The 13,577-nt window shown below is 33.6% G+C and overlaps 1 protein-coding gene across 1 annotated transcript in view; it reads right to left on the reverse strand.

The window, feature by feature from the left end:
* CSMD1 (CUB and Sushi multiple domains 1) overlaps nucleotides 1-13,577 on the reverse strand; it is a 988,742-nt gene that overhangs the window by 170,375 nt on the left and 804,790 nt on the right. The window contains exons 22-23 of the mRNA XM_042815127.1: nucleotides 11,130-11,299; nucleotides 4,823-4,979 (exon numbers count right to left, since the gene is read on the reverse strand). Coding sequence (XP_042671061.1) covers nucleotides 4,823-4,979; nucleotides 11,130-11,299 — 327 coding nt within the window. The remainder of the gene's footprint in view (nucleotides 1-4,822; nucleotides 4,980-11,129; nucleotides 11,300-13,577) is intronic.

A 13,577-nucleotide genomic window follows, 5' to 3' on the forward strand; every position in this document is an offset into this window, starting at 1 on the left:
TATTTCTTTCATTGTGTTTTTTTTTTTTTTCTGCATAGTAGCGACAAGATGTAAAGATGTTCTGAACTGACGTTCAGTTTTTGAAGCTTTTTATAAAGAGTAGTTCCAAACTCATCTTTCTCAACTACTGACAGATTCTAATACTCTCTGATTCTAAATGATTTCTTTTTTGTGGTCCGTATTTTTCTAAACAGTTTCTGTTATAACTCATTATGGAGTTCTGAATAAGGCAACTGATTTTCCCTTCAGTTTGTTGTTGTGGTTAATTCCCCACATCAGGTCCTTTACTAATAAGGAAAGTATCAAACATCCTTATGATAAAAAACAATATCAATACATAATTCTTTAAATATCACTTCTTAATCTGCAAAGACTGTCTTGGGATGAAATGAAAAAGTACTGTAAAAATACAAAATATACTTGTTAGATGTAGAGTATAATAAATGCAAATAAAGCACTAAAAATCATTACAAAAAACAAACAAACAAACAAACAAAAAAAAAACCAACACAAAAAAACAAAAGAACAACAACAAAAAAACAAGTAGGCACAATTCTTAACCTGTTTTCCCTTAGAGAAACTAGATAGAATGCAAGTCCTGTGGAGTTGAACATAGTTTACGGGCCTGAATCTTGCACACTCTTTCGCAGAAATTACATTCTCCCAGAGTTCTGCATTGAGTGAGAGAAATAGTCATGAATCCAAAACTGATGGACAGTGACATTTAGTCAAGATCTGAGTGTATACTGAGAATGCTATTTTGTGAAGAGGAATCCATACTGATTTTTGTTTTCCAGCTGTCATTTTTATCTTAGAACAGAATTGCAGGGAAACATCTAATTTCACAACATAAGAAAAAGGAGGATACAAACAAAAGACAAGTGTTCAGGAACTAACATAATACTTCATTTTTAATCCACACTACATTTTCTGAAACAGAGAAGTGAAGGGCCTTTAGAAAGTTAAAATCTAAGTACAGATTATATGTCAAATTTCTGAATGGTTTTCAGACTTTTATATTGAAGTCTGGAACCAATTCTGCACATTTCTTTAATATGCAGGAATCTGCTATGAGGTAAAACGTACTGCTGAGCGGTCCAATGCAGCTAAGCACATTCCTAAAGATCATATCTGTATGTATTCCAGGATCCTTCCACAGACTCGGTACAGTGAACTCCAAGCCTTATTTAAGAGATATTCTGCTTCTATTATATCCTGCACAGGACTGGGGAACCATGAAATTGCCATAGAGAGATAGATAAGTTGCTCCTTAGAAAGTAGACGTTTGGATAACTCCCTATGATCTCAGAAAGGCTACTGCCAACACACAGACCTTGGTAAAACCCTCCAGGACTGCAGAAAGTCAAAAGAGCAGTTCTACACAGGGGTAATGTTTTTTTATACATCACAGCTCAGAGGTACTCCTGAATAGATTGGATGAATAGTGTCTTAGAAATAAACATCTTCTGGCACAGTTAAAATAAATTAATTTTAGGAGCTCTAGCCAATACTAGGAAGAGAAAGGGCCTTTTCTCTTCAACTTTGTGGGAAAACAGGAAAAAAAAAAAAAGTGTTTTACTGAAGAAAGGAAGCAATGATGGGCAAGGTTTTGAACAGGACTTAGACATCGTCTTTGCTGCAGTCTTCCTTTTGAGATACAAAGGTTGTCTTACTGTTTTAATTATTTGCTAGGAATTTTGGACATGTACATAAGACAGAAATGTCTTTAAATGATAACCAACAACACAGCAACTGATCAACAGAAATTGCGCACAACTGTATGTGATGCAAGTGAAATTGCTCTACAAGTTATCTTCATAGGAGCTAAAAGTGATGCAGAAGTATAGTTCTGAGTATTCTGTGAACTGTAAAACTCCATACAGAGCACAGAGTAGTCAGCAGTATAAAGAGCTCAGAGTACACATGTACAGTATGTATGATAAAGTGTGGAAGGGTTGTATTTGTTTTTTCCACTAACCAAGAAAAGACAAGACTATGTTCACTGAATGAGGATTAAACAGCAGTAGTAAGGAAGCATATCTGACAAAAGCTTCCTATGTTAAGCTCACCACATGATGAGGGAACACAGTGTTAAAATTCCTCTTGTGAGAGCTGTGACAGTGTAGTAGTTAAACACTGCAGGGAGACTGTCCTGCTTGTTATACTGAGACTGGACTGAGTCACTCCTTACTTAAAGTTGCAGCCTGGTATTTCTACTGGACAGCTGTGTTTTGCTTTTACCATGCATCACTGTGAGGCATCAATAAGACAACACTTTAACTTACATGTCAATTTAATGTTAAATACTGCTACCTACCAGCACAAAACAGTTACTTTTATACCAGAATATGTGAAAAATCTCCCAATGTAGCTATCTGGACTTACGAAAGAAGAACTGGAATTTTTTTTTTTCATTCAAATTACTTATAGTCACAATAGAATGCTGTGGTTAAAACATGTATAAACTTCTACTTTTTTTCATGCAGATTTCTATTAATGCCCAGATTAAGAAATCTAAGACCATATTAAAAGTCCTTTTTAGTTCCTCCAGTCCTTCACACAAAGAATGAGGCAAAGAACTCTGCAAGCTCTGCTTAAAAGGACTAAGAAATAATAACAAAAAAATTAGTACAACTTTGGTTTCCTTCCTAAGACTAAAATGACTGCTCATATTCAAAGAATTGCAGTTTCCTTAAATATACTTACTATAACTTTAGTCCTCCGACAAACAAGGTATTTTACAGCTCTTAAAATGCTTAAGATTACAGATTGCTTCATTATCCATTACAGCAAAAAAGTTTCTCTGTTCACTATAAATTCATTTCCTTGAAACTATCTTGTCATTACACATTAAAGAGTACAAAACAAAACAAAACCCCACTATAATTTCTAGTTTCCATTCACTATTGTTGTTAGCCTGAAGCAATCTCCTACACTGCACATTCCAACTACAATTTGAATCTTTCATAATATTCCTCTTAAGATCATATACTCTAATTTATACAGTTCACACAAACTACTCAGATTCTGAGTTTATAGAATGGCTTTATTATTTCAGTACTGATATTCTGGAAACAGAAATGAAAGTTTCTTTAAGCTCACTTTAGTTCTTTTGGATCATTAGCTTTTGTAAACTCAGTATCATTCATGGAATTCACCAGGTTAAAAATATTTAAAGATTACTGTAGTAGTTCTGCACAAGTAACTTTCTGTAAGTCTTTTTAATAACATGTTGCTGTTGTTTCAAAATTCAAACTTCATAGCTACACTAATCTGCCTTTAGATAGCATTAATAGGAGGAAAAGCACTACAAAGACAAAAAAAAAATTATAGGCAATTGATAGGCTCTTACAGACAGTGAAAACTGAGCAACCAGGCAATAATCAGAACTGATTTAACGCTGGATTTATTACACCATGACTTTTTTAGCACTCTTTTTAGTTCTTGATAAACAATATCAATTATTCATCTTAATTGACCCCAGAACATATATTTCTTATATCCTCCAGTGAGATCATATTTAAATAGCCCTTTATCTTTTATCTTGCTTTGAGTATCTTTATCTTTCTTTAAAGAATGTGGCACCTTTCAATCTGATAAATGACTGAATAAACTGCAGAATAATCTCTCAGGGAAACTGTACTTCCAGCTGTGAACTACAACTTGATTAATCCAAAGAGATAATTATCATTTTGCACTTGATGTATTTACCAAACATGAATGCCTTTGTTTAGTAACTGCATTGGAGCTTTACAAAAAAAGTAAAAAAAAAAAAAAAAAACAAAAAACAAACCCATCTAATAATGAATATGATTTCTTGTATAGTAATCTTCAAAGTAATGCATGGACTGGATTCTCCAAAGAATGGGAGTCAGCACTGTAGCCAATTTTTAAAGCATCTCAAAATATTAAGTCTTATGCTTTATTAGTATATAAATGGTGTAACACTCTGCTCTACAGTGGTAGGAAATAACATTAAATTGTCTTTCTAGTCGATATAATCACCCAGTTAGATATTCACTATCTCACAAAGGCATTGTCTTGAATTTGGCTTCCTGAAAATACATGTGAAAATTAAGAAACTACACTGTATTTACAAATGGGACCCTCTCATATTGGAATAAATAGGAATAAATCTCATTATAAGTAAATATAGGTAAATATTGCAATATGAATTTCTGCAAAATGAGCACATACAATATAAATGAGGTATTTGGTTAAAAAAAAAAAAAAAGAAAATTAAAAAGAAAAAGAAAAATCTTTCCTTGGGTATAGAATTTTGTTAGCATCACCATTTAAAGACTGTAAAAAACTGTTTATGCTTTTCAAGAGATTCATCAATTTGAGACATTTCATAGCTGAAGTAACTTTTTCCTTCTCAGTTCTGACACAAATAAATAAATAAATAAATAAATAAATAAATAAATAAGAGTAGCATGATAATATTTATCAGGCAGAGCAGAAAAATAGAAGGGAAACTGAATGATTTCTGTTTATTGCACGACTGACTAATCCAAAGGGAAGTTACCAGGTTTTATGTAAAGAGCTATGATTCCATTTCTGTGACACACCTCCTCTTAATACTACAAGACAATTTGAAGTAAGATAATTCATTCTGAAGGATTCACAAGCAGCTTATGATGCAAAAGACAATAAATCGAAGGTAAAGGGTACTTAGAGATTCAGTGGAATCTCAGCAAAGTTTATGTTTCTATGTATTGGAAACAAGCTAGTTATTAATTACATTCAAACTGTGGAGTAAGTGCACTTTGCATATGTACAAATATATGTGTCAATCAGACCACCTTTGTTAGCTACTTACTTGTATAAGTGAGTTGAAATCCTTGGTCAGTATCAGACCCATTGGTATTAAATTCTATCCACAGGTGGTTAGAGGTGCTGTTAAGAATGACTCCCATCATTTCATTCTTGGTGAAGGCTCCCAGAGAACGAGAAGAACTATCTTTTCCATCATAGACCTTGAAGAAACAAAATAATAGGATGAAATTGGACATTGGAATTTGTGAATCTGCATATCTGAAAAACTTTATACACTTCAAAGTTAGCTATGCATCGCAAACTTCTTGTGGAGGTATATACCACTCTAAAAATTCTATTTCTTGGTTATAACATTCAGTAAAATAGAAAGTATTATGTCACCCTTCAAGATGTTCTAAGGTTTCATAACTTCAGATTTTTTTCATGATCACTTAGAAACGCTAATAGAAGTATAATTTGTGTTCTTTCCCCTCTGATATCAAAAAGCAGAAATGAGGTATTTAAGTCAATATATCACATATATCAATATGTCCCAATAGTCCTCTGTTGTTTTTGTTTGTTTGTTTTTGGTTCCGTTTGGTTTTTGTCTAAAAAACAAAAACAAAAACAAACAAAAAACAACCCAGATTTAAAAATATAAATTGTTCTTGAATTATAAAAAAAAATAAAAATCACCTGTATTTTTTCATTAAAAAATAGGCAAATATAAAGTGTGTTTCACACTTCATCATGTGGACATTTTTACAAAAGTAATGAACGTGATTCTCTGGTTTTTAATCTGAAGAGAAAGATAATTCACCCCCAATGCCAACTTCCTTAAGAAATCGAATAGATCTGATGCAAAAGCTGCAACAAAGATCTCAAGCTCTAGGTCTTCATATCTTCATTCTCAGACCTTGTGGTATAACGAGGATTTATCCTGATTCCAGCCAGAAGAAGGTGGTGACTGATTTAACAACCTAAATTCCTGCATCTGAGTTACAGAAAACACTTCCTTATTTGAATGTCCTCTTCCATGTATGAACAAAAGGATGGATCATTGCAACAACATTTATAGACGATTACCAATATTCAGAAGCAGAGCTACTTCCCCAGGAAAATACCATCGTATCATCAATAAGTGAATGTTTTCAAAGTAACACATTCGTAATATGTGCTGCTGTTAACAATTATCAAAAGTAACACACAAAGATTTTTGAAGATAAAATCAAATTTTTTGTTTCATAAATATATATAAATAAGAACTTTCCCTTAAAGATTTTGTACAATAATACATTGCACTATTCATTCATAGAACAACATTTCGTCTTTTAACTAAGGCAAAAATTGTCCTATAATAGGTCACGTAGATAAGCCATTGCCATTCATACTGTGCTAGCAGTATCAAAATAATGCCTCCAAACTTCTACTCTTGTCCAGGGCCAGAATTATAGAACTCTTTCACTGCCTGATTATGCTTTATCAGAGCTGAAAATCTACTATATAAAATAAAGCCAAACACATTCACTCCAGGATTCTTGAATGCCATTTTCATTATATATTCAGAAAACACAGATATATTTTACTTGGTTTCAGAGATTCATTTATTAGTTTGAATGAAAAAGTGGACTTTAAATTGGTATTAATAGTAAGTACTCTCTAAAAGTAAGTGCTAATATAAATGGGACTTTTATTCATCTTTAAAAGAAAAATAAGTTAATAACTATGATTGTCCTTAGACGTCCTGCTCTAATGATATTCTATGCTACTGACTTTGCGGATACTCTTGCTATCTGACGATCAGCAAGTTAAATCATAATCTCTATCAAGATTAATCAAGATACAAATGAAAATGCCACTTTATGAAATAAAAATAAGATATAAGGAGTGAAATGAAAGTGGCTGCTGTTAACACTGTAGACATTATGCACATCTCTAGTCTAGTAAGTGAGACCAGTGGTCAAAAAAAATAAGGATCAAACCTTAACCATCTACACAAATAATTAATTTCATAATAATTTATTTGAATTGCCCCAGGAAAAGGTTTACTCCAACCCAGCCAACATTCACCCAAACAATTCTTGGTCATGGTTTTGCCTTGGACAAGGATTTCTTCCAGCAGGCATCTTGTGTGCAACCCCTGTGCTCTGGTATTTGAAGGAGATCTGACATGCGTGATTGTCTCTGGAACCAGGAACACGTTAACACACTTTTACATTATTATTGTAGTTCATATGCCTTACTCATGTAGGATAACCAATTTCAAATATAATTCACATACTCCAATTACAAAATACACTTTTTTCCTCTGTCATGAAGCAAAAAGGAAGATATTTGGCCAAAGAGCTGAAAAACATGGAATTATATTCTAGTGTTACAGTTGCCTCGAAAAAATTTGCACTGAGACAGAGATTCTACCGTTAAAAATTCAGTTTAAAGAATTAAGTATTTCAAGAGATTGCTAAAATAGACAGACCAGGAAGCTCAGGCATCAGTGAGTAAGTGAGGGTAAGCTTTAAAATAATCAGCTGATCTAAATATTATTTAATTATAAACTTTCTTTACTTGAGCTCGGATGTGTATCTCCCTAAATCAAGTTCAAACTTCACTACATTTATAGAAAGCTTTACCCATGACTTACAGTCATTAACTTTGCAGTATATTCTCCTTGAAATCACTCATCTTTGCCCCTTCTCATGCATTCAATCTTACTGATGCCAGAAATTCTTTGCAAATTATTTTTTATTCCCTCTGTACTACTCAACCTCAATATTCAGGTGACTTTTAGAATTCTTACTTGTGCCAACAGAAAACCCAGATAAACACATGCAATACAAGCTAGTTTTATGTTTTAAAAGCAAGTAAAGAGTGCCAGAGTACAGCCAGAACTCGATTATCCACACAATATTTATTCAACAAACAGTTAAAGCAGACCTACTGACTCACAAATCTTTTCTGAGGGTACAGAAGAGATGTAGAGGCCAGGGACTATTTCCAAGAGGAAGTTTAAGTGAGCCACCTTGTTTCATAAGAGTTTAATTTTATGGATGTATTCAGACTGTGGAACTTGGCCTTGGGGACAGTAGAGAATGATCACGGCATTGTTTAGTGCACTAAGATAAATGTATCCAGGACATTTAGGGAAGCTTTGTTTCTCCTAAACATTCGCGAGGAACTGAGAGAGAAGTGCTTGCAGCTGCTAGGGTGAAAACACGCAAGAAAGAGGATCGTGCTACTGATATTTGTGAAGAGAAATCTCACGGTAATGGTGCTAATGTATGTGCATCTGCTAACAGAATGTAAAAACAACTGAAGGAATAAAAAAAGCTGACTGGATTTTCTTAAAACTGTAGTTTCATATTCTGATAGTAAAAATATTTACAATTAAACTTTGATATTTTCCTGAACTTCATGGCATCCCAAACAAAAATGCTTTTTAAATTTTGCTTGACCACTTTGAACACTCTTATTGTAAAAAACTTCTTCCATTTGTCCACTCTGCTCTATGTTGCTTTGAAATCATTTCCCTTTGTCCTATCAAAACTATTGAAGAGCCTCCCAGCTTCTTTCTTATAGATACTGAAAGGCTGCTATCAAGTCTCCTCAGAGCCTTCTCTTCTCCATGCTGAACAGCCACAGTTCTCTCAGCCAGTCCTCGCAGGGGAGGTGTTCCATACCTGAGAACATTTTTGTGGTCCTCCTTTGGATGCGCTCCAGGAGGACCACATCTCTCCTGCACCGAGGAGATGCACACAGTTCTTTACATAGTAGTAAGTGAAATTTCAGAGTTTATTGTTGCAGAAGAGTACACAATATCAAGTGATTTAAATGGCTACCTGAATTCAAAGACATGCCCATAACAGATGATGAAGAAATAGACAGCAAAATGTAATCTTACTTTACGCAACAGCTGGGGACACCAGGGGAACATAAGGGAATGGAGCACAGATAAGCAGTCAGGCTAGTTTATTTTACCTAAATAATATCTCCCATTATCTTCATTAGAGAAAGAATACTGAGACAGGTGGACATTTCAGTCAACTTACCAAGGTAACTCCTAGTTCTGTAAGATAAGTGGTACTGATCTGGAAAACAAAATTCTTGCTGACGTTCTATGCTAGGCTGTTACATTATTCTCTGCTTTCAGCTGGCAGATTTTAAATCACCACAAAGCATCTCTCCTTAGTGACAATCAAGCAATGAATATAATCTCATGATGCACTGCAAGACTACAAAGAACATTTCAGCCTAGCAAGAGATCTTCAATAGGATAATTATTTCTTATTCTTATGTCATAGAATAAATAAGAAGCTGCATAGAAATGTATATAAAATCTGAACTCTAAAATACCCTAGCCAGGCTGTCATCAATATAAATTAAATAAAAAAGGACAAAATCTCAAATATTAACAGTCAACTGTATGCTCAGTTTAATCTTCACCACATTTTCAGTCAAGATATTGGCCTGCTCCAATTGGAAGTCTTCCAGGTAATAACTAATTAAGATACTAGTGCTTTCATAGATCAAGAGGGAATAGACATTACTTCTAAAAATGCAGGTTATAAAGAGGCTATGGTGAGAGAGAGTTTATTTGTGTGAATAGCAGTTGTGCTATGCCAGTTGCCTCAGAAATATAAAACAGGCCTTGGAGTTCAGACATAGCAACAATTTTGCCTTTACTTGCTTTGCTTCCTCAGAAGTAGTGTGCTTACGCATTTATGAAAGAAGAAAGTATGAGACAGATTGCCCACAACAGCATTCTCACTATTAAATCTTCTTTCTTACATCCCCAGAGAGTAACTCTAAGTATTCTTGTCATTACTTATGAAGAGTTCTGAAGGATAACTGAGTTAGTTCATTGTTAGCTTAGAGTTTTCTAAGATTTTGTTGTTGTTCAGGCAGTCTACTAAATTATTTATAAACTAGGTATGTGTAAAGCTTCTGAGAAACTTAAGTACAGTATCCAAGCTGCTCAGTGGTCAATTAAGTAAGCTCTTCTGTGTCTGCTGCATCTATTCAGAGCTTTATGGGATCTACAGTGCCAAATCAAGTAATGTGGGAGCAAAGAACAACGTAGACTACATTCTTACCTACCTACTCAGTTCTCTTTGGCCTAAAAGAAAAGCCATAAGAAAAGATCCTGCAGCACTATATTCAGCACAGCCACACAAGCATAGAGGCCTTTATTATCAGTGACTTTTGAGTAAAGACGGAGAAAGCACTGTTCTTTTAACTATTATATTTGAATACTGTTTGAGTTTTTTAAAGATTTGCCTATTTCATAGTTTAATCCAGTCTGTACTTAAAAAAAACCACAAGTATATAAAAAACATATATATGTATCTGTATTAGTAAAGAAGGTACTTAAAGGGACAATACAGGAAATGCATTAATTTGTCATGCATTTACATATGGAGATGGAATAATAGATAAAAGCATAACAAGAAAAATTTGCTTTATCGTACAGTTATCTCAAAATATTTGTGAAAAGTACAAATGAAAATACTAAGATCAGGTTAGAAATAACATGCTAAATGAGTTGCTGTGATATCCTGATATCCCCAGTTGTTACTGACTGAATTGACAGCATTGAGTAATTTGAGTATCAATTAAATCAGAAAAATTAGAGACATGAACTTGAGAAAGTAATTTTAGTATATGTTCAACATTCCAGATGAATATCATGATTTTCATTATATAAAAGAATATGGCAGCCATTATTTAAATTAAAAAGATTATTAATAAATGGGAGAAAAGTACATTTTCAAAATTTGAAGTTATTTAGGATGCGTTTCAAACATTACCTACAAAGTAAGAGTAAAAGAAAGTAAGCTACCTTCTGTCATTACAGTTTTAGTCAATATTACAGTACTGGAGAATCAGGTGATCTAGTCCAACTCCCTGCTCAAGAAAGGACACCTAGAGAAATACATGTACCTAGAACAATTACAATAACATACATTGGCTAGCTTCTTTCTATCCAAATGAGCAAATTAAATAATTTTTCCAAAACTGCCTATTATGCACAAGACAAATAATATTCTATCTACAATTAAAAACCATCTTTCTTCAAAGCAATCCCAGAAATACATTTACAAATATCACCACGCATTGAAAATAACACACTTTAGCTCACCTTAGCTTTCAAAATTTAAGTATGCATTTTAGGTTTTCTATTCAGATTTATATACTGTGTAAATAATATTTCCAGAAATACAATTGAACATTTAATATTCCCTATATTCAGATAGAATTTAAATTTAGTGGGAAAAAACAAACAAACAAACAAAAAGAAAAAAATGGTTAGTATTGAGTCATTCATATAATGTGAATGTTCAGCACAGCAGAAAGTGAGATGATTTTCTTTTTACCTTAACCATGTCTCCCTCATGCAGCTGAAAGCTCCTTGCTCTAAGATGGATCCCTTTTCCAGCCTCCGTTTCAATTTTATAGATACACTCATGGTTGTTGTCATAGTTAGATGGAAAATTTGGAGACAACAATGTTCCTTCATTTCCAGAGACAGTTGCTCCACATTCAGCTAAAGAAAACAGACACACAAACAAACAAACAAACAAAAAAGTGAATTATCCATTTCAAGATAATATAGGCAATTTTTAGAAATATTTAGCCTATACGATAACTAACTTGCTATGGATACCTAGGAAAAAGACATTTCTGTTGGATTTCACCTACAGGACAAACACCTAAAAATCCTACCTAAGATGCTATCCCCAGAACTTCACTAGGTTAACGTACACTTAAGGGCTTTTATCTAGCATCTAATTATCCCTTGGTCCTCACATTAGGCTGATCTGTAATTCAGCCTAGCTGGAGTCCATAAAAATTCCGTAAAATTATTCTGTTGAAATAAGCACTAGAAAAAAACAGATAATAATTTGCTGAGATAAAGTAGTCTGGCAATAAATCAAAAGCCTTCAAATAGTATTTCCACTAGATATGAAACAACAACAACAACAAAAAACCAACAAAATAAATCAACAATTATTCATATTAGTCAGCACCAAACAGCTCCCTTCTTTTTTAGGTAAATATTGGGAGAGTCCTTTTCACAGCCACCCGTAGCATGAACTTAGAGACACTTTCAGCCTATTGGCTCAGGTTGAGTTCTAAATAAACACTATTCCATGTCTGCAGTGTACATTTCATCACAGAAACAAAAACATCCAAAGAAATAAAAAAGAAGAGTGATACATTGTTCAAACAAATATTCAAAGTGATTAAAAATGGCCTAAAAGCACCTTATAAAACATTAAGTTAAGGTAAAATACTGATATGAATGTACAACTTTAAAGGAAATTTTATTATTTCTGCCTCATTTTTTCCCATCTAAGGATAAAATATGCTGTACTGAATCCAGGTTTTCACATAATCATTATTCAGACCTTATTGAGAGTTTGACATAAATAATTAAAAAGATATTAATGTATACCAACAGATATTTTTAGAGAAAAAGAGTTGTTTGTTTAAAATTGTCTCTTTCTTTATTTTTCCTGGATATTTTAAAAAGAGTCTTAAGGCTTATAGGACATTATGATATTCATTTAAGGAAGTGTGGGGTTACAATTTTGTGTGAACATGAGTATAGTTTATCCGTTATATGTGTAAAGAATCATTCTGAAAATACAGTATGAAGTTACACAAGAAAGATATACCTTAAAATAAATAAATTATTTTAAACATATTCAGTGAATGATGCACATTTCATATTTACATATCAAATATCTAAAAAACTTGGATTTGAATTTCAGAGGCCTTGATACACATGATCAAAGTTATGTGCTTTTCACTTTTGAAGAGGCTGAAGCTAGTGAATTATTCTGTACTTCCTCTCTTCAATAAAACCAAAGAAGGCAAAAGAAGAAGGAGGAGATTGTGAAGAATGATAGGGTAGATAACAGCAGGACAAGGGGCAGTGGTTTTAAGTTGAGGAAGATTTAGTTGGATGTCAGGGGAAAGTTCTTTACAGAGAGAGTGGTGAGGTGCTGGAACAGACTGCCCAGAGAGGTTGTGGATGTCCCATCCCTGGAGGTGTTCAAGGCCAGATTGGATGGGGCTCTGGGCAGCCTGGTCTAGTATTAAATGTGGAGGTTGGAGGCCTTGGCTATGGCAGGGAGGTTGGAGATTCATGATCCTTGAGGTTCCTTCCAGCCCGGGCCATTCTGTGATTCTGTGAGGAATACATGAAAAGCTGGAAGAAAAGTAGAAAGCAGTAAAGAAAGGAAAAAGCCACAGTCTTGGAGTATTTTTCCTTTATGTCTGGCCTCTCTTTATGCAAGGTGAAGGAGGAAATCTACTGTAAATTGGCTCAGGATTCTTGATTTAAGAGATAAGTTAGAAATCACTTTCTGCATAGTTGAACTATTCCTTTGTAAGGGAAAGTGGCATGCAAGTCTATAGTAACTTTACATTGTTTGGAAATTGCAAAGAACACTGGAAGACTGAAAAATGAACTATTTAATTGCATATAGACTTATACATAATATGCACTTCTTTGGTAAAAGATGTGTCAAATATGAGACCCATATTACATATGGATTTATAAATACATATATTTTTTTTGTGTATATGTGCATATATAGCTATTTTTCCGTTTGATTTTGAGGGAGTAGGTGGAAATTATTAAGTTTATAGCATGTAATTCAAAGCAGTGCCAAAAAGAATGCCAGACAAATTTAGACCCTTACTACTCCATGTCTTGTGCTCACAGAACCAATACTCTAAGCAATCCTCACACAAACAGATGTTTACCTAAGCAAATCACAGAATGACTTGAATTGGAAGGCACCTCAAGGATC

The sequence above is a fragment of the Centrocercus urophasianus genome, unplaced genomic scaffold, assembly GCF_019232065.1.
Source record: "Centrocercus urophasianus isolate 14NV4802_14NV808 unplaced genomic scaffold, USGS_Curo_1.0 seq_10, whole genome shotgun sequence".
Taxonomy (NCBI): Eukaryota; Metazoa; Chordata; class Aves; order Galliformes; family Phasianidae; genus Centrocercus; species Centrocercus urophasianus.